Below are 26,495 nucleotides of genomic sequence, written 5' to 3'. Positions count from 1 at the left end.
ACTGCACGAGAGCCTCCTCCGGGAGCCACAAATTCGATTTTGAAAGCGGAAGAAAAGCTAGCTCAAGGAAAAAGGGACACAGCCCGAACAACCACACAACCGAACACCCATGCCCGTCGGACATGTTTTAGGGCCGATTAGGTTTACAAATTCATGAGCGTGCTGGAAATGGGGAGCCCGGGGATCAACAAGGGATCCTTCCGAGAAGCCGTCACGAAAAGAGCGCTGGTACCTTACGGACCTCGGAAGTGCACGTCTGAGCAGCATTACGTAGCATTCGTGGATCCATCTTCTCCGGAGCTCGCAACCATGCCGTGCCAAGTATCTTACACTTCCGGTGAAGTTGAGCTCAATTCTCTAATGGGTTACAACTTTTTTTTTTGTAAAATTGCACTCTTACGACGCTGGTTCGGGAGATCGGCCATAACTCCATTTCCGCCGCCGTGGATGTGCAGCTATGGCGCGATATCCCTTCGGACGTGATGCCGTAACGAGCTTAAAACGTTTGCAAAGAATTTTTCCGTTGCCAGGAAGTATAAATTTCACGATAAAAAGCCTTCACAGTACCTCCATTTGCAGGAATTCCTGGTTTTGGCAAGCATTGGGAATGGCTCATTTTGCTTGTTTTGTTAGTTTTGGTCGACTGCCAATAGTGTCCGTGTGGTATCGATTCCTATATTCAGGCGCTTTTGCTGCGAAAACCATCAAATAGATTCTTTATTTCCCGAAGCATATGGTACGCCATGTGCCGTATTGCTTGTCTGCTTCCGTTGAGCAACAGTGTTTTGGTGGAGAGCTAGGAGAGCATTCAATTTCTTTCATAATGTTTTCGGCTAATCTTCCGCTTCTTGGCGAATTGTATGTCAACAAGTCTCTGGCTATTCCCAGGGAGCATATGTCCGTCCTAGCTCAAGTCGCGCAAGTCTGGCATATATCCATTATATCATCATATTCATTAGCTGTCCGGCACGAAGCTCAGTCTCAAGGCCTAAGAGAGGAGTCTGCTTTGTTGGCGCTCTCTCCAAGTACCACGTTGCCTTCTCGGCACGACAAAATCGCCCCTAATCGTTCGATCAATAAGCAGGCAGAATAAACATGACCCCATTTCGTACGCACATCCGTAAGCCGACGAAAAAGGGCCATTTTTCTCTCGCCTCGATTTTTGCTCCTCGCCGTTCCACCAACTCTGGACATAAATCTGGGAGCATCTTTCGCACCTTAAGGACCTGCATAAATGAATCGATTTTCACCGTCACCGAGGCCAGTGGTTTGATTCCACACACTTCCGTCGCATAGTCGCGCGATGCGTGATTCGATTGTGATTGGAAAACCGAATGCATATTTAATGGCCTGTAGCAAATCTGACACCTCTAATGGACCAGATTTCCCTTCCATCTAACGAAATCGTGCCTGTTGGGAAAAGCTCGCCGGAGCAGATGGGCTTGGATGTTGGTTGCGTCGCGTGTAAATTAAGCGTGTGAAGTTCGAGATGACGTGAGTCGTCCGTTTAAACGGACATGACGCGAGACAAAATGCGTATCGAAGCGTATGTCGCTCGGGCCGTAGATGGTTAACGAGGCAGCGCAAGAAGCTCCAAACTTCGCACTATTACCAAACAAGACACGTTTTATGATGCGCGTCGTGGAAGAAATCAAAGTGACAAACCAAAGTCCGACCAAGGTGGGAACACCAACGTGGCGCTCACCATAACCAGCGGGCCAGAGGAGGCCAACGAACTTGGCAGGGCGGGCGTGTGTGCAAATTGCTCGCTCGGTCTTTGGTACATACATTTCAATGGAATGATTAGCATCAGTCCGCTACGTTTGCTGCTTCCGCGAGCTAATGATGGCTTAGGCAAGCAATTGTGAGGGAGCGTCATTGAAGAATTCTTGAGCAAATTTCTTGAAGTTCATCAAACTATCAGACGAGTTTAAAGATTCAAGAATTCTGAGCCCACACTCCTTTAATTCTAGAAACATATTCTGTACCCAATTTTCCAGTCATGGGTTTGCCCTAATTACCTCGCAGAAATCGGGGCTGGGCAAGGCAAGGCATCCAAAAGTCCCGAAGCTCAAATTTTCTGTCCCGTCCACCCGCGAGGCGACGTTTAATTCCGTCGGGATATAAATTGTTTGCACGCTATTAGAGTTGATTGCCCGCCATGTTTAGCAATTAAGGTAATCAGTTTGGACGAGCTGTATCCATGCAGAACCACAAAACAAATTAGGAGCATAATCGGTATTACTCGGCGAAAAAAGCACTCCTCCTTCCTACGAATAATGTTTGAAACTCTTAACAGAAACAGTCTAACATATGGAACATGCATAAATCAGAATCGGAACGCTTTTTGGAATAATTTCATCTACATCCAATTGAATTACTAAGGAGTTTTTTTTTGCTCAGAAACTCTCCCTCCGAAACGGAACAACACTATACCTGATCTTGGTTTTGGTGTTGGTGGCTGTTGGGTCGCACGTGGTGCCGCCTTCGGTACGCGATTGATCGGCGGCAGCCCCGCATTCCCACCGCTCATACTGTTGCTCCTGTGTTTGGCCGGTGTTGGTGGCTTCCGGGGCGATGGGGCCATCGGTACCGGGGCCGGATTATCCACCGGACAGTACGCCAGATCGCGGACCGCATCGACGCAAGGGTCGCCGTCGGGTGATTCACAGTCTGCGGTCGCCGTGACAAACATTTTGTGACAAACTTGTTCAGTTACACTTGCAATGTGAGATCAAGTGCGTGCAATCAACGGAAAACGCAAACACAACAACTAAAGTTCACTAACCGGTCACTAACAAAACTAAACGCGGAGAGATGGGGTTTTTTGATGAAATCTCTAAATGTTTGAATCTAAAATGTTGGAGCACCTAGCACGAGTTATGCTAGCGGTCGATAAATTCTACACTCCTTGCTTTGGCGAACCGGTGTGAAGAACTGACCCGAACGCCAAGCCCAAAAACAGGGGAAGAAACGAACGATGACATCATCGAAAGTACTCCCAGACCCGGTCAGACCCCGGCCTTATTTTATTATCCATCATCTTGCTGGTGTTGGATCGGTTGGGGTGGGACTTTCCACAAGAAGCTCCATGTCCTGCAGCCTTCCTGGACATAAGAGTTGCATAAAACTGCACTCATACCTCTTCAAGGATAGCGCTATTTTGATATGCCTTGGTGTTGTATCGGAAAATTGCTCCCTTTATTAAAATAACTATTATCCCTCGGTCCTCTACCCTGCAAGACACAGTCCTGACCAGATGGACCACCAGAAGGGTGTGAGTCAGCTCCAGTGGTGAGTCAGCTGAGCGAAAAAAGGGGATCAAGGTGGATTGCTTTCCAGCAGGACTCCAACTGCCACAAACCACAACTCAATCGTGGCGCTATTGTGTATCCTTGGGGAACTCATAAAACCACACACGAGCGCCTGTGTCCCTTGCACAACTCTCTCTCTCTCTCTCTCTTCTCTCACTCGTTCTTTAGCACAACCACACACACTGTGACATGTTTCCGACAAAATCACAAACACACCCGCAGAAGGACGAGGCAGAATTGCAGTGACTTTTTCTTGTTGTTCACCAGCGTCCGCTTTTTCCCATTCCGAATACCACGTGAGGGACAACTGGCGAAGTACGGTGAAAACCACCGCAAAGAAGGGACGACACCGTAATGTTGCGTTGGGTTCGGAAAATCTACGCACGCACTGCACGACACGACACTTATCGATTAATCAAAAACGGTAGACTTGCGACTTGGTTGAGCTATTATTGGCGGCCTTTGTGCAATATGGTACAACTGCTTGATACCTTACATTCACTAAATCACCTTCACTCGAAAAGCACCTAAAAGAAGCGGAGGGAAACCGTTTCCCAACAAGCCTATGGGCTGGGGGTTTGGTTTTGTTCTAAATTATTGCTGCCCTAAGCAAAACACACCAATTAAGTACGCGGAAAGCAAGCAACACTCGCGAGATAGAAGCTGCAGGCGTCGAAGGAAACGCGGGCCGTTGCGAGCAGGGCACGGACAAACGCCACCATTATTGCAACTGCACTTGCACAGCACTATTCAACCATTCTTTCCCCGTTCTCGGCAACTCTTTTTCCCTTCGAGTGGGAAAAATTGTGCGAAAAAAGCTTCACGGCAGCGGACACACACACGCCCGGAGTTTCGCGTCTCGCGTGGTTCACGTTCGTGCGCGGACTGTACGCGATGAGTTCCCGTGGAGTGTTTGCAACCCTTCGCTGCGAGAGAGATAGACAGAGAGGGAGAGAGCGAGCATAGCCTTTTTTATGCTGAAATAGTAAAACGCGCCACAGTGGTGGTGTTGGTGCGTAGCTGATGCTGCCCTGTGAAGCGCGTGCGCAACCACCACATTGTCTTGATTGCAGAGCGCGAACACCGTCGTCGCGGTCGTCGTCGCTACTAGTAACGGGAGGCGGTTGTAGGTGTCTGTGGCAACAGTGACACCCTCAGTGCCCCTCCGGGTGCCTCGTGCATAGGCACAACATAAACAAAACATTTCCACCCGCTACAACGGGGCAGTAGTAACAAAGCGAGCCAGAGCATAAACACATGGAGGAGAAACATGGTTGGATTGGTGAAGCGCCGGCGCTTATCTACTACAGTGTGGGACATAAAAATAGGCAAACAGCAACATTTCATACTCTTTATATATTTACTAAGTGGTGTTACTATATCCTAACACCCGTTCAAGAAGACTCTTCTACATAAAGGAGGCCCGCCCAACCTACCTCAACAGACGGCAGTGTTGAGCATCATTAAATTGCTGCCAAAAATATCCAAATGTAATCAACCTGTCTAAACATGCATGTACCCAGCTTTTTCTTCTTTCATTCGTACAAATTTTTCATATCCATCGTTCCTACCTACATAACGACCACATTACGCGCTACCAGTGTATTGCTGAGATAAGGATATATTCAATTTACATAAAGGCACTTTTTGCACGCGCCATCAACCAGCAGACCTATGTACTAGGGACTTCCGTTTCGTATCTGTTGCTACGGTACACGAAACGCCTTTCATCGGTTATCGGTGGCGCATCGGGTCCGAATTGATATCAATCGACTTCGAGGAATCGGCTACTTGAGATGCACACCTACCGCCGGGCGCATCGAAGCGGATGTTGTGTATCCGCGTTTATCTAGCTCTGCTATCGAAATGTGCCTTCGGCCGCAAGAGCTGTGGCCGAATGCGCTTAGTCGGCGTACGATCGATGGGCTTTACACGGATGGCTTGCTTAGTAGTTGTCGTTGTCGGGGGAGGTGTAGTTCTTCTCGTTGGTCTGCGGTCCATAGGATGTTTTTGGGTGGACACTGCTGGTGGTAAAGTCGTTGGTGCTGTCGTCGTTGAGAGGCTTTGTGTAGGTGTAGATCCAGTTGGATTATACGTAGAGTTTGCATCGGGAGTCGAATCATTATGAGAGGGTGTAGAAACATACGGAAGCCATGTATAGTTCGCATCAGGCGTCGTCCAATTTACAGGAGGGACAGTAGCATTCCAGATAGGAGTTGAACCGGTAGGATTCCATGTAGAGTTCACGTCAGGAGTCGTCCAATTCAGCGAAGGATCAGTAGTATTCCAAACAGGAGTTGAACCGGTAGGATTCCATGTAGAGTTCACGTCAGGAGTCGTCCAGTTCAAGGGCGGATCAGTAGCATTCCAGACAGGCGTTGAACCGGTTGGATTCCATGTAGAATTCACATCAGGAGTTGTCCAATTTAGGGGTGGATTTGTAGTATTCCAAACAGGAGTTGAACCGGTAGGATTCCATGTAGAGTTCGTGTCAGGAGTTGTCCAATTCAACGAAGGATCAGTAGTATTCCAAACAGGAGTTGAACCGGTTGGATTCCATGTAGAGTTCACGTCAGGAGTTGTCCAATTCAGCGGAGGATCAGTAGTATTCCAAACAGGAGTTGAACCGGTTGGATTCCATGTAGAATTCACATCATGAGTTGTCCAATTCAGCGAAGGATCAGTAGTATTCCAAGCAGGAGTTGAACCGGTTGGATTCCATGTAGAATTCACATCAGGAGTCGTCCAGTTCAGCGGTGGGTCAGTAGTATTCCAAATAGGCGTTGAACCGGTAGGATTCCAAGTTGAGTTCGTGTCAGGAGTTGTCCAATTCAGCGAAGGATCAGTAGTATTCCAAACAGGAGTTGATCCGGTAGGATTCCATGTAGAATTCACATCAGGAGTTGTCCAATTTAGGGGTGGATTTGTAGTATTCCAGATAGGAGTTGAACCGGTAGGATTCCATGTAGAGTTCACGTCAGGAGTCGTCCAATTCAGCGAAGGATCAGTAGTATTCCAAACAGGAGTTGAACCGGTAGGATTCCATGTAGAGTTCACGTCAGGAGTCGTCCAGTTCAAGGGCGGATCAGTAGCATTCCAGATAGGCGTTGAACCAGTTGGATTCCATGTAGAATTCACATCAGGAGTCGTCCAATTCAGCGGTGGGTCAGTAGTATTCCAAACAGGAGTTGAACCGGTAGGATTCCATGTAGAGTTCACGTCAGGAGTTGTCCAATTCAGCGGAGGATCAGTAGTATTCCAAACAGGAGTTGAACCGGTTGGATTCCATGTAGAATTCACATCATGAGTTGTCCAATTCAGCGAAGGATCAGTAGTATTCCAAGCAGGAGTTGAACCGGTTGGATTCCATGTAGAATTCACATCAGGAGTCGTCCAGTTCAGCGGTGGGTCAGTAGTATTCCAAATAGGCGTTGAACCGGTAGGATTCCAAGTTGAGTTCGTGTCAGGAGTTGTCCAATTCAGCGAAGGATCAGTAGTATTCCAAACAGGAGTTGATCCGGTAGGATTCCATGTAGAATTCACATCAGGAGTTGTCCAATTTAGGGGTGGATTTGTAGTATTCCAAACAGGAGTTGAACCGGTTGGATTCCATGTAGAATTCACATCAGGAGTCGTCCAATTCAGCGGTGGGTCAGTAGTATTCCAAATAGGAGTTGAACCGGTCGGATTCCAAGTTGAGTTCGTTTCAGGAGTTGTCCAGTTCAGGGGCGGTTCAGTAACATTCCAAACAGGAGTTGAACCGGTAGGATTCCAAGTTGAGTTCACATCAGGAGTCGTCCAATTCAGCGACGGGTCAGTAGTATTCCAAGCAGGAGTTGAACCAGTAGGATTCCACGTAGAGTTCACGTCAGGAGTCGTCCAGTTCAGCGGCGGGTCAGTGGCATTCCAGATAGGCGTTGAACCAGTTGGATTCCATGTAGAATTCACATCAGGAGTCGTCCAATTCAGCGGAGGATCAGTAGTATTCCAAACAGGAGTTGAACCAGTTGGATTCCATGTAGAATTCACATCAGGAGTTGTCCAATTCAGCGAAGGATCAGTAGTATTCCAAGCAGGAGTTGAACCGGTTGGATTCCATGTAGAATTCACATCAGGAGTCGTCCAGTTCAGCGGTGGGTCAGTAGTATTCCAAATAGGCGTTGAACCGGTAGGATTCCAAGTTGAGTTCGTGTCAGGAGTTGTCCAATTCAGCGAAGGATCAGTAGTATTCCAAACAGGAGTTGATCCGGTAGGATTCCATGTAGAATTCACATCAGGAGTTGTCCAATTTAGGGGTGGATTTGTAGTATTCCAGATAGGAGTTGAACCGGTAGGATTCCATGTAGAGTTCACGTCAGGAGTCGTCCAATTCAGCGAAGGATCAGTAGTATTCCAAACAGGAGTTGAACCGGTAGGATTCCATGTAGAGTTCACGTCAGGAGTCGTCCAGTTCAAGGGCGGATCAGTAGCATTCCAGATAGGCGTTGAACCAGTTGGATTCCATGTAGAATTCACATCAGGAGTCGTCCAATTCAGCGGTGGGTCAGTAGTATTCCAAACAGGAGTTGAACCGGTAGGATTCCATGTAGAGTTCACGTCAGGAGTTGTCCAATTCAGCGGAGGATCAGTAGTATTCCAAACAGGAGTTGAACCGGTTGGATTCCATGTAGAATTCACATCATGAGTTGTCCAATTCAGCGAAGGATCAGTAGTATTCCAAGCAGGAGTTGAACCGGTTGGATTCCATGTAGAATTCACATCAGGAGTCGTCCAGTTCAGCGGTGGGTCAGTAGTATTCCAAATAGGCGTTGAACCGGTAGGATTCCAAGTTGAGTTCGTGTCAGGAGTTGTCCAATTCAGCGAAGGATCAGTAGTATTCCAAACAGGAGTTGATCCGGTAGGATTCCATGTAGAATTCACATCAGGAGTTGTCCAATTTAGGGGTGGATTTGTAGTATTCCAAACAGGAGTTGAACCGGTTGGATTCCATGTAGAATTCACATCAGGAGTCGTCCAATTCAGCGGTGGGTCAGTAGTATTCCAAATAGGAGTTGAACCGGTCGGATTCCAAGTTGAGTTCGTTTCAGGAGTTGTCCAGTTCAGGGGCGGTTCAGTAACATTCCAAACAGGAGTTGAACCGGTAGGATTCCAAGTTGAGTTCACATCAGGAGTCGTCCAATTCAGCGACGGGTCAGTAGTATTCCAAGCAGGAGTTGAACCAGTAGGATTCCACGTAGAGTTCACGTCAGGAGTCGTCCAGTTCAGCGGCGGGTCAGTGGCATTCCAGATAGGCGTTGAACCAGTTGGATTCCATGTAGAATTCACATCAGGAGTCGTCCAATTCAGCGGAGGATCAGTAGTATTCCAAACAGGAGTTGAACCAGTTGGATTCCATGTAGAATTCACATCAGGAGTTGTCCAATTCAGCGAAGGATCAGTAGTATTCCAAGCAGGAGTTGAACCGGTTGGATTCCATGTAGAATTCACATCAGGAGTCGTCCAGTTCAGCGGTGGGTCAGTAGTATTCCAAACAGGAGTTGAACCGGTTGGATTCCATGTAGAATTCACATCAGGAGTCGTCCAGTTCAAGGGCGGATCAGTAGCATTCCAGACAGGCGTTGAACCAGTTGGATTCCATGTAGAATTCACATCAGGAGTCGTCCAATTCAGCGAAGGATCAGTAGTATTCCAAACAGGAGTTGAACCGGTTGGATTCCATGTAGAATTCACATCAGGAGTTGTCCAATTCAGCGGAGGATCCGTAGTATTCCAAGCAGGAGTTGAACCAGTAGGATTCCACGTAGAGTTCACGTCAGGAGTCGTCCAGTTCAGCGGCGGGTCAGTGGCATTCCACGATGGAGTTGATCCTGTAGGATTCCACGTAGAACTCCCTTCAGGAGCCGTTTCGTTCCACGTAGGGGTGGAACTGGTTGAAATTGCCGTAGAATTCACATCAGCGGCCGTCCAGCTCATAGGAGGACCTGGTCTGGCCCATGAAGGCGTCGTGCCTGCTGCACTCGTCGACAAATCATCCCCATTCCATGTATCTTTCGCTACTGATTCTTCAAGAGCTTCTGATGCATCGACCGGAACTGCACCATCGGATGATAGCAAAGTTGCATTGTCTATTGCTTCACCATTCACTACCAGCACTTGACACAGAAGGGTCAAACACAACAGCACACTGAGGCCACTCTTGCACACTTTACCAACCTTGAGACGCCCCATCGTTGGGCGGTTACTCTTTCCAGAACGATAGTCGATATCGGTCTGTTGCCGCCGGTCACGCTTGTGGGCATTATTTATACCTGACGCCAGGAGCATGTATTTTATCTGGCTGAAATCTATCTACACATCTTGCCGGCCATATCAAAGCTTATCTTAATTGCTTCGGGTCCCTGATAACAGAATAGCTGCGTTACGCTTCTTCCAGGAGCTTGATTGATTTTTGAATGACTTCAACAGTAAAGTACTCCCGCTTTCAATCGTATAAAGTGATTCTTCCGGTTGAAGATTAAATACAAAAACCTGTTCCCTACTGTAGTTCAACAAAAGGGGCACTTCTTGCTCCCGTTATGACGTCATCGTATCGCTGTGGTTTTATGCTGTGGAAATCAATACCAGGAAATGAGGACGTCCTGCGCATACAAAACAGTGTGTGTGTGTGCGTGCAATGTACCCACACAAGCACAGCGCAAGGATGCGCTTTTCGTGCCAGGTTGGCAATGGTTTGTGACCTTGGCATTTGAATGTCCCCAATGCAATGGAGAAGATGCACTTGCCTTCGCAACACAGCCATCATCTCTTTCACACTTTACACGAAAAATCAATTCCAATGTACGAATGTAATAACAACGGGAAGTGAGTTACATCGAACTGGCAGTAACATGTCCATATGCTGCATTTAATCTACTCTACTACCATATGCTGCAGCAAACAGTCGAGCAAATGCTGCCCTTTTGGGAAGTAAATTCCACGTAAAAGCTCTACCTTCAAGTAACGAGATGGCGAAACGCGAATGACAGCATCAATAAAATATGCATTCGAGTAAGTTCCCGAGTTACAGCAGCTACAGTTGCTGAAAGAAACGTTCCGTGTTGGTTATTCTGATGAATAATTAAGCAGACACAGCTTGATGTGCGTTCGAGTGGCAGGGTTTTCCGAAAAAGATAGTAACTGGTCTGTATCAGTAAACGCACACGACAGACGTACTTCAGACAGGTGTGATTCACACGCCAACCGTGAACTCTCGGGCACACTCCACTCTTATCTTAACATCCTACCAACGGAAGGCCACAATATTGGCCATGCAATAACTCAATTGAACTTAAGTAAAACATACCGCCGAACGGGTAGAGCACGCTGGGACTTATCGCTATCGAAGGTACAATATTTTGGTTTTTGATTTTCAAAAATAGCATCCGGCGATCGGTTATCGGGCCACATAGAATTGCCAAGCATGTGTTAACATCGTATCGGACAGGAAGTAAGACAACTGATTATTTGATATGCTCCGCGTTTGGAAGACTGTTTTCCTTGTTTCGTGATACATGTTCTGGTATAAGTTGATAAAATTACTACCCTATTTTCTTCCCCTAGCAAAGGTAGTTGCCCTCAATCTTGTTGTCTGTTCTATACAGCTCTCTTCCCGATTCGATTCATTTGCACTCTTGAAAGCACAAACTCTAAAGTGAGTAATCGGATTTAAGGATAAGACACGTGCTCCGCATACTTAGCTGCTTATCAAGCAAACATCAAAGAAAGCATCCTCCGGATATCTTGACTCAAGTTGTCTCAAACTTTTCATCCATTGCGCTTGCATCTGCCCGTTGCGTCACGAAATAAGCTCACAGGAGAAAAAAAACTTGAAGCTTCCCACCCACCTAACCAAGTTCCCGCTTCAAATCATTCGGATTCCCTCCAAATTCCAACGAATAAATTTGTATTCTTTTTATTGCCCTTTTTTACCGATTCGTAGCGTACATTCGGGCATCCGAATGCGGGGAGAAAGTTTTTTCGCTCCGCTGTACCTTTCGACCACACATTTGGTTGTTGGTCATAGTTTCGATCCTTCTTGTGGCTTATCGAAGGGCACCAAGACGTTGCTCTCTTGCACGTTATGCTATGCTTGGTTATTGGGCCGTTTTGGTACGAATTTATAATACCGCATGTGATTGGAGCCCGGGCACGGCAAGTTTGGCTGCCTGAGGGTTTATATCAGAGGGATTTATTATTGTATGCTCACGCAATAAGATCATCCCAGGACGGCCGCTTGGGGATAAAGAGCTTTCGTAGACGTCTTGTTCATTTGGATTTATACCGGTGTCACAAAGCTGTGTTTAGCATTTCTGCGGATTTATTCGACGGGTTATCGTGGCATCCAAAAATAAATTGTATTCTGACACACCAAACAGTACGCTTTCTAAGAAAAACGCTGGAATTTTAGGCAATTTCAAGGCCCCGAGTTTATCGTGACAATCGATTTTCATTCACATTCGCTTCACGAACTCGAAAACCCACCAGCAGTTCTAATTCAAACACTTTCCCCTAATCAATCACGCAATCATCGTTAGTGACACCTTTCGCCTACTGGTCTGCTCGCTCGCTTCGTCTAACCGGTCTTTGTTACAATTTAACGTAAAGCACTCTCGCAAACGCTTTTATCAATTATCATTTCAAGTGCATCAAAGCCAATGGCAGCCGTACCTGGCAGGGGGTTTGTGAAACGAAACGATTGCAACTGGTTTCAACAGGTTATTGTCGTGTTCGATGAGTCGGTGAGGTGCATCGACCACTGATGGGAGAGTCTACCCCACCGTGAAGCACGTGCTATTCCTCAAAGTTAACGACAACGACGACAAGCCCGCAGACAAAATAAACAGATACAGTCGATAAACCATCAACGATCGGAGTTTGCCATATGTTCAAGAATTCCAAACACGAAACATCGTGAGCTGGTGGTGGATGCCATCCTTCTCGACCTCAGCATCACTTTCACTTCTGGTCGGCTGGACGACACCTGACCCATACTTCCAAACACACACACACACAAACAAACCAGAGGAACGCGTCCCAAAAAACGCATCAACGTTACCAGAGAAAATCGCCAACATTTGCAACGCTTCTCCCTCTTCGCCAACATCGTATCGGTCCCGAATTGCCAAAATAAAAGAAAACCGCTTCGTCCCACGATGCGAGATTTAAATTTTCGAATGTAGCTTCCCTACAGGAGACAAAAAAAAACGGGCGCAGTCATCACGATAAATGGCCCTCGGGGCCACCGGGACGTTAAACGCTGCTTTGCGCAGTATCTACAACATTAAGCCCGGGACTCCGCGGTCCGGTCTGATTCTATCTTCGGGCGGTCGGTCGCCCGAAAAAAAAGAGTGAAAGGTGTTGCACCCTTCCGTCCGGATGGATGCCTTGGAAAGTATTTTTATTCCTCGCCTCAGAGACTGTCTCTGGACCCGAGGTGGGAAAGATGTTGCGATGTCTTTCGTTCAAGATCTTAATGACCCCAATTTTTGGGGTCCCCCCGAAAACTAAGCAACTTAGTTAAAGGAATCTCTGAGGGCGTCCGAACGCTCAGAGCACGTGTCATTGCTCTAATGCTTCCGTTCGCGTAACCTGCCCGACTGCCTTTCTCTGTGGGACCATCAATCGGAAGAAAACAACGTCGGTGTCTTCACGTGACATTTAAGCCGCTTAACCCCTTTCTGTCGGTCCATTACGTGCCCTCGGTGTTCCCGGCATATTGGGGCGCCCTTTTCTAGCGCCAATTCCCAAGGAAGTATTATCGATTCACTGATGGGGGTAGAATCAGGTGGCATAGTCCGTAGCAAGCAGTACATTACCTGTCATACCCATGGCCAGCTGGCGCAATTTAGCGTTGAGGTTTATATAATCCATCGTTGACTTGCGTTCGGAACACTGGAACGTATGATCTTCAACGGTTGTGGCAATCACATCACAATGTTTTGATGTACGCACAATTTAATTTGGGTTCACATTAACAGCCCTCTGATTGTTATATTTTTCATGAGCTTCAAATCACTGAGTCACATCACAACATATTAAGCTTACAATTCTCACAATCACAACAGGAATTCTTGTAGCTTAACACATTAGAACACTCCATTGAGCACAATTTCAAACAAACAGACAAACCGGGCACGCGGACAAACGAACGGACGCGATCCAAATCTCAGCATCGACTAAAGTCCAACCGAAGCCGGCATACTACGGCAAGCACACATTTCTTGCCGACGCGGGAAACTTGCCACAGCAGCATGAATGTAACAACATGCAAAGCTCTTCGGTCTCATTCGCGCTCGTCACATTCGAGCAGTTTAAACGAGTGAGCTTTCGAGCAGTTCGCTGATGACGCGGGCACGCGAGCTTAATTTCATTACACGAACATGGACAACAACAAAACAGGCATCCTGAAGTGGGCAAACCCGAACCGGGAAAAAATGACCCCGGTTACACAATCGTAATGCTTAGAGCAATTGATTTCGTGGTTGCCAATTAACGTTGTCCTTCAAAGCGTTAGGGCTAGACTCACCACTTGTCGTTAAGTAGGACACAGTGAGCATTTTCTATCGCTTTTCCTTGCTATGCCACCACGTTATCCTTTCATCGGATTCGATACGCTCCCAACACGAAAAGCCAATTTGATATGGTGGAACGGATGGAGTGAAAAGTGCCACAGCACACACCACACACACACCAAACAAGCCAACCGGCAAACGAGAATAATTTATTCGATTCGTTTGCTGCGGTTTGTCCTGTAATGAGTTTTCGTTTGCCTTCCTGGGATTTTTCTTTTGCCCGGGTCGAGCCGACATGGCCTCCGACCTGAAGAAATCCGCCATCGTTAATCCAATGCACGTTACGCGGATCGGGGAAAGATTAAGGTTGAGCTTGGCTTTAGCTGTACAACCGCGAAACAGCGGCCTACGCTCGTGCAGGATAATTGAATTGTATGATCTCGGGTCGGAATAAAATTGAGGTAGCAGTGGTGTGGAGTGCACCTTAAAGAGTACATAACATTCACTTAAGAAATATTTCTTTACGATACAGACTTTTAATATTAAAGACACAAAATTCAAATTGGAAATAAAAACATCCACAAAGATGCCCCATTTGAGTTAAACATTTATGAGTCGACTTTATCATGTGAACTACCAGGCGTCTACATTCGAAAGCTTCCACGAAAAAGCTTCCAACGAGCTTTAGTTCGCTCCGTTGCCGGCTGTGGCGCTAACGCAGCATGAGAGAAAAATCACACCGTTGTTATGTTGTGGTGTTCTGTGGGGATGATTTTTTCTCCGTTTTCATTATATTTTAGCTTTCTATTGAAAGATAAATTTAAAAAAAATTATCATCTTTTAGCGTTTTTTTCTCCTTTAATAAAATGTTTAATCAATCAACTACACTAATGGTACTATTTATTATGGGAAGATTTCAATTCGGCTAGTAATGAGCTAATCGAATTTGAGAATTTCCCACCCATAACTCAGTGATTGGGCTATTAGGAGAGATCCCCCATCAACCTTGTCTACCCTAAGCGACGTCCAGTTGTCGCTAATAAAAGGCTGAAGAAATTAAAATATCATACTCGACACGAGGACGATTTACAGGCTCTCTCTGTACACGAGATTAGCATCTCATTTGCATACTTCCCCTAAGCAGATTGTCATTTCCCTTTCGCTTTCGGGACAAGCGCCGAACTTATCATCCCCCTGTTTTTGCTGCGTATGTTTGCCCCGCCAACGATTTATGATCGTGAGCCACCACCCGCAGCTACATAACTTCAGCAATTGAGCTCGTCTTCGTGTGGAGAAATGGACACAAAAAAGAAGGGAAGTTGTGACCAGTCGCAACAAATGAGCCAGACATTCCACCGGCGCGCAATGAGCAAAAGTCTTTGACATGTTTATGAGACATTGTTCCTGTTCCTGTACCACGTTGCGGATGGGGTTGCGTTTGCGAAGAGATGCACACCATGCGTGCGAAACCCCGAAGGGCAGAGTCTTTGAAGTTAAAGATCAATCCACCGACTACGCTTGATAGCCACTCCACGATCGTCCAGACGCGTCGCGGTCGGTCTTTTAAAACGCGAGTGATGAGACGTTTAACGTTGATCGCTTACCAGCGACGGTGCGCGTTTCGTAATTCCAAATAAATTTGTAGCGTTGCTGCTCCAAGGGAAACATTCAGTAAAATAAAATAAACTGTCTCACTGTTTATTAGCACAAACTAAAATTGCCTTCCTTTCCACCGGATCGTCATGAAAAGAATGGGACAAGAATGGGACATTTTCGGCCACAAGCGTTACACATCCATCAAGATGATGAAGCTCACCGATAACGGTGCCTCCTGAAGCCAACCACCGGTTGATGTGCCTATTGAAAGCAACAATTTGCATACCTCACAGCGCTGCTGAAGGTAAACCCCAAACCGAGGGAGGCGAAAATAATAGAAAGAAAATTAAATTAAAACAGACTATAAAAATCTCGATTGACTTTCTGTTTAACTGCACCGAAAAAATGCCTCCTGGTGGTGTTATGCGTGCCTTCTGTTTCATTTCCCCGAGAACAAGAACTTATTTTTCTCATCATTTGCATAAAAGCATTAAATGAGTTGTTTCAACCGCTTTGGTGGTGGTGAATCGCTCCCTTTTTCGTTCGATACGCTTAACTAATTTAATTTAACTATCAAAACCCAACCAACCCAGGTGATCAAAATCAGTGAACTGGGTTGGTTGGAGAACCTCTTGCTCTCTCTCTCTCTCTCTCTCTCTCTCTCTCTCTCTCTCTCTCTCTCTCCATAAACGTCACAGTCTACGATTTTTATGATAAACCAAACCTTACACCGGTTGGTGACTTGGCGTCGTGTCGCACAGACTGCATCGTTATCGCCTTACGGTGGTGGCTTGCCGAAGCACCAAAGGAAAACGCCTTCATCAGATGGGTGGCTCGAAGGTCGAATTTTCGGTCGAACCGGTGACAAACCTTCTGTGTCCAGCTTCAGGCAAAGGGATGGTCAATCGGTCATTCGAATGGTCATAAAATTTGGACAACCGTCGATCGCAACTTTATGTTCTTCACCGTTCTCATATCACGGTAAAGGATTCAACAATATTGTTGTTACAAAAAAAATTGTGGAAAAAAAAGAATCGAATCACCATGAATATTTTAAAGGGGTGGGAATTAAATAATGATGGTCGTAAAAATGTGACACTTGGGGTCTGTTTTGGGTACGGCAATGTCAATGCATCTGGCTGCATTCTTCCGTCGTAAAATAAAAATCAAAATGGGTAAGCAATCAATAAAGGGGCGCATTGAGAGGCATTCTTTTGAAGCATTTTCTTTATAGCCATGGAACAGGCTTTGATTTTATAAGGAATAAAATTAGAACATAAAATGAGGGCGAAGTAAAAAATAATTTGAAATAATGAAAATGGACAGGAAAATTAATGCAAATAGTCGTCGATTGCTCAAGAACGATTGCTGAAGAAAGACGTTCATTTCGATTCATCCAAAAGGATGACAGATAGAGGTTTATGGCAAAATCTTTTATGCCTAGGATGCTTTAAAGCTTTTTTTATAGCTCAAAGGGCTTTAATTTAATTAAAATTAAAATTTAACAATTTATTTAACTGTTATTAAAAAACAAAATATATTGTAGTGAATAACCGTAGCGAGCTGTAAAGGCCAAATGAACCTCTTTTTGACAGAGACATCAAACGTTCCTAAGCTATCGAGCTCAGCCCAGCAGACTATCTGATGACAATGAAATTGCCATATTACTCAAATACATCTCTCTCCTAGGAGATAGCACTTGTCCTACTCATTACCGGCAAATGGTCAATAAATGTCACACCGAATGCTTCCATGGAAAATGAACCATACTCAACTCCAACCGATTTTGGGTCAAACCTCTCACCCGGATCGCAACATTGGCAGCCCGTAGAGCAAGCTTAGAAACAGAAAGTCAAGTATCAAGCATCCCTCGGACAAGTCCCAACCCCTTTAGTAAATGCACTTTTCTGCATACGGATGATGATTGGCAGCAGCCGGCAATGTTGATGATGAACAGGTTTCATCAACAAAACCCTTTCGTTGGAATATTTTTGCATGCCATTTTTCCCTCGTTCTCTCTTCCCTGGGGTCCCTGAAACGGCGGAATTTCGTTCGGAAATGAGTTGAAGTTTATTGACTCGCCCGATATTGACGTTTCGATGGGGTTTGGGGTCGCGGCCGGCAAGGGTGAAAGTTGTTCTATCGAGTGAATGCATTTTCTCACACTTGGCGGGTCCTGTCTGCGGGCACATTGAGACATTTCCTGTCCATATTGGATTGTCTTAATCATTGAGGGTAATTTTTTTCTCTCACTTTTCATAAGTGAATGTAATTAATTAATGTTCCTCGAATTGCACCCTAAAGCAGCTCAAGGAAAGGTAAGCTGAGGGAAAAGAAGTCTTCACAACCTTTGTAGGAGATGTTCCGCCAACACGTCACGAACCCAGGAAGAAATGGCACATTAAATGGCTATCATCGATCAAACGAAGAATCTTTTCGAGCGCTGCGGTTGTGCAACGATCAGCCGCTGCTATTCTATGCGTGGCGGTTTGTCCTTATACGCTATGATGGTGTACGTTGATGGAAGCTTCAATAGAACGAACGAGACATGGCTGCCGGCTGCATATGATTGACAAGCGTGACTTACAACGCGTGAAAAGGAAGACTACGACATGGATATGGATGTTTGGTACGGAACTGTTAAGATGGACGGGCGATAGTGCAACATTGTATCCTGTAGCATGACAGCTTTTGCTAAGGATGTACTTGAAGCACGTTGAGGAATTTCTTCCAAGCGCGTAGAATGAACTGAATTCTCATTTGAATGAATTAACAATTTTGCTAACCGACTGTGAAGAAATTCCAGACATAAATTTTGCCATTTCCAATCCTTCTCTACCTGAAAGAGATCGCTTCAAATAAAGACGTTCTTTAAAGACGGTCATTAGCCGTTCCACATCAGCATCAAGCTCACGATCAAGCTGTTATCGTAGCTCCAAAATCAAAACATCGATGGTTTCGCTCTAAATTGGCACCCGCAACTGTGCCAAACTTCCCGCTGAAGGAACAGCCAAAAAACCCCACTCGAGGCACGATTTACATATCGCAAGCGAAGGTGGTCTCCCTCTGGGTACATCAATTAGCAACCGGTGCGGTGGAGTCCCATCGTAACATTAATCAGATTAACCCTCGAGCTCGAGCAGCATTCCGATCGTCTTGGATCGGCCCATAACACCCAGTCTCCGAACCTGCGCTGAAACCACAAGTCGAGAAACACGCACGACGATTTCGATCGGATCGTTTCTTCGTTGGAAAAGATCAAGTCCCACCTGTAACGGGCAAGATGGAGCGTACGCCACCAAGGAAGAGGCACGTGGCATGGTTCGATCGCGACCGGGAATCTTTACATCGAACCCTTTTTTTCCCCCCTTTGTCAGTCTATGTTTGTTTGTATGTGTTTGGAGAAGATTGGGGATGAAGAAAAAAATGCTCTCGCCTTCACGAGACAGACGCTCGTTAGAAGTGTGTTAATCCAATGAAGCCTAAAAGGGCCACTACTAAATCGAAAGGGAATTCAATTTTGTTATGATCAATAATTTCAGATAAAATTATTAGCTGTAAACAAAAGCCCCGGGAAAAGGGAACAAATAAAAGGGAACATCAGATGCAAATCAGAGAGAGGGAGAGCGAGAGAGAGAGAGAGAAACCCTGAAGAGGAACACGGAACGGCAGGCCTTTTCTGGGTGGGTAGATGGTAAGAATCTGCCGGTTGGGATTGGCCTTCAAATGGTATTCGACCCACGCTTGCATTTCCCTCTCCCTCGCATCCTCTCTCTCTCTCTCTCCATCACGTCTGATGTTATCGTGCCAAGACCTACAGACCCAGTAACATAGTGCCGGGCCGTCTCGATTCGTGCATTGTTCCCTGGATTGGATTTCGGTGTAATTTCGATGATCTCCCGGACTCGGGACACGGGCGTTCCTCGGAGTGTGGGGATTAAAAGTGGAGGACCGAGCGGTGCATCAGGAGAAAGATATCGAAGGTTACCACCAATCTCCACCAACCACGAGCATCAAATAGCATCATCATTAGCGACGGTGTTTATGGTAATGATGTTGTTGATGTTGAATTGTAGTCATTTTTCGGTGGAGTGGGAGCGACAACACACCACGCTCATCCCAAAGGGACAACACGACGACCACGCGTCCCTTTTCGAGGTTGATTACGAGTTGATTATGATGCAGATGCGCGCGCGCACGTCTGCTTGCATGTGAGGCTCCTCTCGCAGCTAACCTAAAATCCTCATTACGTTTTCCCTTTTTTTTTTGCTGTCGAAAAAGCCATCGAGTCTCGTGTGGTGTGACTGCACACCTGCAGAAAAGGGCATCGAAGGGCGAATTGGACAACCAATCTGCCACTGGTAATAACCTTCATTTTCTGACCCTGCAGTACTGCACACCGGAGTAACAAGTGCTCGTCAATTTTCGCGATTCCGAGCGAAGTTTTGCAAGGCGTAAAATTGGCCAAGGTGTTTGTGGATGTGATAAAATTGGCCCTGGCTATTGGCCTGAAAATGATGCGAACGCTGAACGACGGAAGCTATGGTAAAAGGAAAGGACATAAGCAAATTGCGATAAGGCACAACCGATATTAATCTTTCACCAATTACATGGATTCCCTTGAGAAAAGAAGGGAATGAGACCCATTCTCAATTACAAGACATTTATACGGTGAATAGGAAAACGATGATTGATCGGTCCTTGGAAGTTTTCAGTCAAAGGCGTTATTCTCCCTCCCTCCCACTGGGTGGGAAAACAAATCAAACGGCAAACGTACGAACATGGGCAAAACATCAATGAACACTTTGCTTCGATGCGCCGCACAGAGACTTCGATAATCGATTCGGACGATGTCAAGATCACGTGCTCGCTCGGTCTCTCTCTCTCTCTCTCTCTTTCTCTCTCTTTCACGACCTGCATCCTCCAAAGGGAACTCCATGCTTAACGTCAACCCTCCCAACGGGGAAGATCCAACGATATGTATCCACGTTAATCGATAAGCTGATTCAGGAATGCACTTCAAAAGGGTGAAACAGAGAGAATAAAGCGACAGTACAGTGTTGGACGAAACAAGTGCAACTCGTAAGATAAGCAAGACATGTAGAAGCTAAAAAAACTGGAATAAAATTAGGGAATCGATTTTTCAACGTTATAGGGTTTTGATCCATTTTATGTAATGCTCAATAATTCAGAGGAATATTTCTAATGAGTAGAGGAATATTGAAAATACGCTGAGAATCATAGTATAGAATCTTCGGCAGAAATCTACAGCAGCCGCATTGCAAATTTCTCCTTACTCTATGCAAAATTCCACTATATGATTGCAAAGATTCGCAGCGGATCTGCATTATTCCACCATTCATTTGAAACACTCCTCAGAGTGAATCAACAGTTCCTTTATATGTATCGAATCCTTGTAAACCATATTTTCGAATGTGAGAAAAGAATCCCCTATTTAAAATAAAATTACAAAGCTCTGTTCAATATTTTGAACGAAATATTTGTAAAAAAAACCTTCTCAAATGTACGGATTAAACTGAAATATAAACAACCATAGTTATAGATGGACGGTTGTAATATGATCAGAAAAAAATCTAAAAAGATTTCAAATCCAAATGACTTAACAGAGTCTTCTAGAGACCACAGAAACTAACTTTAGGTTAGTTCTTCTGTCTGTTAGGAGTTTTCTATATTTTGAGCATTACACTTTTAAATAAATATTTCCGCGCTAATTTATTCCTTTAAGCTCAAATATCAGTAGTATTCTTTTATTCAATTCCTTAGCACGAGCTGCAGTTGTTTTGTCCAATGCTGTACATCCACATGAAAGCACAGAAAGCAGATGGAAATGAAAAGTAGTAAAGGAAAAGAAAATTACAAACACACATGCGCGCACACCCGTTCCACACTACAGCTCAAGATGATAATGAATCATAACCTTACAGATTGCCATTGAAAGCTAGACTGAAGCAACAACAGAAAAAACACTCTTCCCTGAGCCGACCGATCCGTACGTGTCTTTGGTGTGCAGACGACGACACGGTATCATAATCGGTGAAGGAGGGTCGGGTTGGGGGGGCAAAAAAGATGACACGGATATGTAGGTTAGTCGTGTCGTTTCGAGTGTGTGTAATAGTTTTCTCTCCATTCCCGACCTACGAAAGGAAGCGCTTTGGCAGGCTTGCAGCATCAGGCACACTGACTGGGTGCATCACCATCGTTGCAAACGTGTGACCTCCCTCCACACATTCCAGCGTGGAGTGTTTCTGTGCGTGTGTGTGGGTTTGGGGTCTTGATTGCCGTGAGGAGCGCTGTGGCTAATCCGGTGAAGTCAAGTTGTACCATTCTTTCATTTTCTCGTGAGCATTATTATAGTTTCCTTTTTCCTATTTTTTGTTGTTGCCTGTAGTCGTTTTGTTTTGATGCTATCTTTGCAGTTTCTTATCTGCATACATTATTTCGTGCTGCTATTTGCGTGAAGTTGTCGTTGCCTTTCCATATTTTTTTCTCAAACTTTACAATCGCCAAGTTGTAATGGTAGATATTAAAACACGAGTGGGTTAAAGCTCCAGTACAGCCTCAGATAAAGTTTGATATCTTACGCGCATGATGTCACACGCACCTTGAGGCACGCAAAATGTTTGCATTATGACATGTGCTCCGACCAACCCTTCGACACACTCGCACAGCAGATCGAACTACAAACCGTGCATTAAAAGCACATTTTTATGCTAATGTGAGGCCCGGCCACCGTAGCATTCGCATCTTTGGCAAACCCGGAGGACACCGAAGTGACAACCTTTACGTCCTTCATTATCATGTGCCCGAACGACCGCTTAAAGCACGTCGGGTGACCAGATTGCTGGGCCACGGAAGGTGTATAAAATTGTTGATACACGAGTTCCCGAGATGGGTTTTGTATAATTCATACCCGAAAGAAAAAAAAATCATCATCATCATCATCGGGTTGCAAGCTGTTGATTACGAACAGCGAACAGCCCTTTTCAACCCTGTTTTGACGCGTGCCGTCATCATTAAGGGGTTCGTCGCTTTCGTTTTTTTGTTCGGGACAAGGCGCGCGCACACACACGCGAACATCAATTACCGGTCATCAGCGATTAAGCAGAAGGTGCCCGTCTTCGATTAGTCCGCCGACCATATCGTTTTGTTTTCCGCTTTTTCCTTTCTCATGATCCTCCCAAAAACAGCTCGCAGCAGGAGGTAGCGAGACTCGATCACGTTTTGACGTCCAGATGTCGCTGCTGCCACTGCTGCTCCTCGACAAACATAGCGCTTCACTTTCGACTTGATGAAATCGTTTGATTACGATGCAAAAAACCACCTTCCGTGGGGAAGAATTAAAAATCATAACTCGTCCACCACCACGAGGGCCTTCACAGTGACTGAGCTACAGTGAGCGCCACATAATGTGGGGGAAATTATGAGGCCTCTGTCGCGCCGTTTCACTTCACAAATGAAGTTAAAACGTTAAATTTATGCGAGTGTGGAATTTTTGCTAAGGAAAGCAATCTGTAGAAACGGGTTCGGAGAGACTTCAGCGAACAGAAGACTTCTACGAGCAGATAAGCGACGAACGGCATCGGTGGTGTCTCGTCAATAAATTTCGTGTTTCTAATTATTTCTTCGCGGTTTTTTTTCCTGACAGCGTATGGCTGGTTTGACTGTAAATGTTTTAATTAAGCGTCGAAGAACGTGCATTGGAAAGCATTGAAGCGCCCGGTTATGTTGATTAGATAACATTTTGATTCTTGCCTTACGTAAAAAGGGACATTCTAAAAAAAGTGAATTAAAAATGTCACGCAAGCAAATTGTAATTCCACGTTTGAAGAAGGTGCTTCTTTAATACAAATAAAAGATTGTCATTTTCTTTGCCTGGCTCAAACAGCCAAATTTCATGAAGCAATCATCATTATGCGAAATTAACCGTCCCAGAAATTACACAATAATAACTTCTACAACAACAAAAAACGCCCGAATCGTACCAAAAATATGATGTGACTCTTGCTGTTTGGATCAAAGGCGACCGAAACGCGTTCGTGTCGTTCCGTACTACCTCCGGTGCGGATTCATTGAAAATGAATATCCCTGAGAAAATTTCCTCCACCAATCATTCGATCATTATTCCCCGAGCTTCAGTGTGCTTTCTGTGCGCCCGGCACAAAACAGTTTTCCTTTGTACTCTTTTCCCTCCCGGCCAGCACATCCTTCCAGCACAGTTCCCCTGCTTGCGCGAGGTTAATTGATAATTTCCAACTGGAAGCACATCTCCCGCGTGCTTCTTTGAAGTGTAGCTTCCCAGTGCTTTCTTATATAATAACCATCTTTCTTTCTCATCAGTCAACCTTGACGCGAATGGATAGAATCGAGGTAAAATCCGGTTGCGAAAAAAGATCGCCGACGCTAAATAACTCGTGAATTATTGGACGAGCTGCCGGGAGGCACAGTCTGGTTGTGTCTTCGTGTGTACAATCTGGGAAGAACTGAGCTTTTCCCACAGCTTTTCCCGAACGATTGCCATTCCCGCAGCGATTAAGTGCAAAAAAAGGGAACAGAAGACAGAAGTGATGCACAATCTTACATCATCTTTGCCGTGCTGGTGGTGGCGGTGCCATCGATCGCGATCACGACGCTACCGAAGCACCCCAGTGACCTAGACCAGAGTTGTTGGTGGCGGGAAGGAAGCAAAGAAGCGTCAAACATTCCGACACCAGAAAGATGCTTTGTGATTGAGGGAGGCGACGGGGAGGGGAGAAGAAGGGCAAGCGGAAGGCAGATACAAGACACGAAGTCACGGGCAAACATTATGGAACCACCGTGTGCTACCTATTTTCTTGCACAAAAATCGGTTAACAACACTGGATATGGCGTTCAATAAAGAATCGCTTGCAGAAAACAAGGTTCGTCGGCTCATTATCGCATACATCTGATGCTGTTGAAGTCTAAGAACTCCCGATATCTGCAATACCCAGAGAGCCTAGCACTTGAATGATGTTTGTCCGCAAGATTTCTTCAATCCTCAACCGAAATAGGAACAACTTCATCTCACAAAGTAAAAGCCCACTCTCGAATGATTTTAGGACCACTTAATAGACATAGATTGTTCACTCACTCTCGGTCGATCGAATTCCTCCGCCAACAAAAAAACCGGTAGTAGTTACCGTGTTAGCTTCTGGTGTCATCTTCCTGTCATCTTACGGGGCAACTGTGTCCAGCACGACAGCAATAAGAAAGCAGGAAGAGCTAAACCTTCCCGACAGTTCCGACAACGCCAGTCACAAATATAATAAAGCCGACTCTAATACGACCCACGGTACGCACATAACAAGATGTTGTTCATCGTGATTTCCTGCGACCGTCCAGATTCCATCGATCTTCCGGATGCCTTTCGATGAAAGGTACCCACACACCGGAGCATCCGTTCGAACGACGCGCGGGGAAAGTGAACCAAGGCAGTACGCGCTCTGCGCTGCGATAATTAATCTTCGATGCTCCCGATGTTCTTCGAGGCGAAAGAGGCATTTCGGACGCACAAGTTCAAGAGCTCCGGCAGCAAAACGGGTGCTATACACCGAGGTGCCCCGGAAGAAACACACCGAGGATGTTTAGCACCGGAAGAAGATTGTTCACCGTGTGTGCCTCGAACGAATGTCGCGGGCACCGGGAACCGATCTTCGTTTCTTGCCGGTTTCTTCAATTTTCACTTCCAGCGTTACGGATTTATAATTGATTGGTTTGGAACTTCATTTCCTACGATGATTATTGAGAGCTGTTGCTTTGGGATTCCTTGTAAAGCATCAAAAACTGACCTCCAGTGAGAGAGAGAGAGTTCATCAACTTTATGTGGACGATCCCGTCCGGCGGGTAACGATTGTTTTTCGGACCAATCGATCGTATCGCCCTTCACACGTCAAACAGCGACAAACAAACGCAGTAAGACACACGAACCATTGTGGGCAGCAAATTCTATGCAACGGGTCTCCATTTGCACAGACAATCCCCCCCAAACCTCGCGATGCGTTCCAAACCTTCGCTCCGAAAAATTAAGGTGTGTATGTACATTCTGTGGCATGTCCGAGGGCTTATGCAATGGTTGTACAATAAAGCTGCACACTACACTGCTGCTGCTCCCGCGCGACAAGACCTCGATGAAAACCTGAACCTTCGACACCCCGACGGTGTTGACAGGTAGCCAGCCCCACACACTGATCTGGGTCACCCTGGGTCGCAACGGCTCTGATCGACATTCGATGTCAAAGTCATCAGCATTACATCTGGGTGCATCTAGCGCATGCAACGACAGCTCGACTGGAAAGAACAATTAGCTTGCGACTTTTATGGTGATCGGTTGTTTGGTGGAGCACCTGGAGAGCTTGCTTTGAAGGAGAGCAATGTCTTTCCACGTTCGTTTCGAGAATGCTTTGAATGCTGTGGAATGTAGAAGCAATTTAAACGACGAAACACAGAGACATACACGCACACTTGATCTACTAATGAGCAACTCTACTTCGACATGACTTTCTACAGCCAAAGGACACGGAACACAGAACGTACGATACTTACTGATATTGATGTACTGAAATGGATCAAGTGGAATTGTGATGGAAAATGCTAACAAACCGCACCCTAGACAGCGAAGAAATGAAGAAGAATGATGATGAATGATGAATGAATGATGAAACACTTTCAAGATGGACTAACTTTTTCTCCATCTCATTATTGCCAAAATTCATGCATGCACTATTTTCTGCTTGTACCGATTTTGCGATGTACAAATTCGGACGATTTTGAGATCTCTCGTACGATGTCTGGTTTCCATCAATTAAAAATGCAAACATTAATCATGCTAATCTACACGAAAATCCACCAAAGCTAACGACCCTTCCAGATTCACCTTCGGTCTCCAAAGAGAAGGCTTTTCACCATCTTCACCAGAGCTCCCAAAAATAAGCTGAGAAAACTCTGCCGATCGAGAGTGAGATGAGAAATGCAAACACATCCACAGCGTGTATGAAAA

General features: G+C 45.6%; 2 protein-coding genes across 10 annotated transcripts in view; both read right to left on the bottom strand.

Moving 5' to 3' along the window:
* LOC118513755 (protein spire) overlaps positions 1-26,495 on the bottom strand; it is a 122,917-nt gene that overhangs the window by 7,686 nt on the left and 88,736 nt on the right. For 6 of the 9 annotated variants that reach the window (XM_036059923.1, XM_036059922.1, XM_036059925.1 and 3 more), the window contains one exon: positions 2,437-2,673. The exons of 2 other annotated variants lie outside the window; for them this stretch is intronic. In XM_036059923.1, the coding sequence (XP_035915816.1) occupies positions 2,437-2,673 (237 nt within the window). Of the gene's footprint in view, positions 1-2,436; positions 2,674-26,041; positions 26,105-26,495 lie in introns of all 9 variants that reach the window. One more of the 9 variants, XM_036059926.1, reaches the window with a different exon arrangement.
* Positions 4,653-9,605, bottom strand: LOC118513754 (mucin-5AC-like). Its single transcript, XM_036059919.1, has one exon. The coding sequence runs from the start codon at positions 9,540-9,542 to the stop codon at positions 5,160-5,162; it is 4,383 nt and encodes a 1,460-aa protein (XP_035915812.1). The 5' UTR covers positions 9,543-9,605; the 3' UTR covers positions 4,653-5,159.

The sequence above is a fragment of the Anopheles stephensi genome, chromosome 3 (genome assembly GCF_013141755.1).
Source record: "Anopheles stephensi strain Indian chromosome 3, UCI_ANSTEP_V1.0, whole genome shotgun sequence".
In the NCBI taxonomy this organism is placed as follows: Eukaryota; Metazoa; Arthropoda; class Insecta; order Diptera; family Culicidae; genus Anopheles; species Anopheles stephensi.
This window is presented reverse-complemented; position numbering and strand designations above follow the sequence as displayed.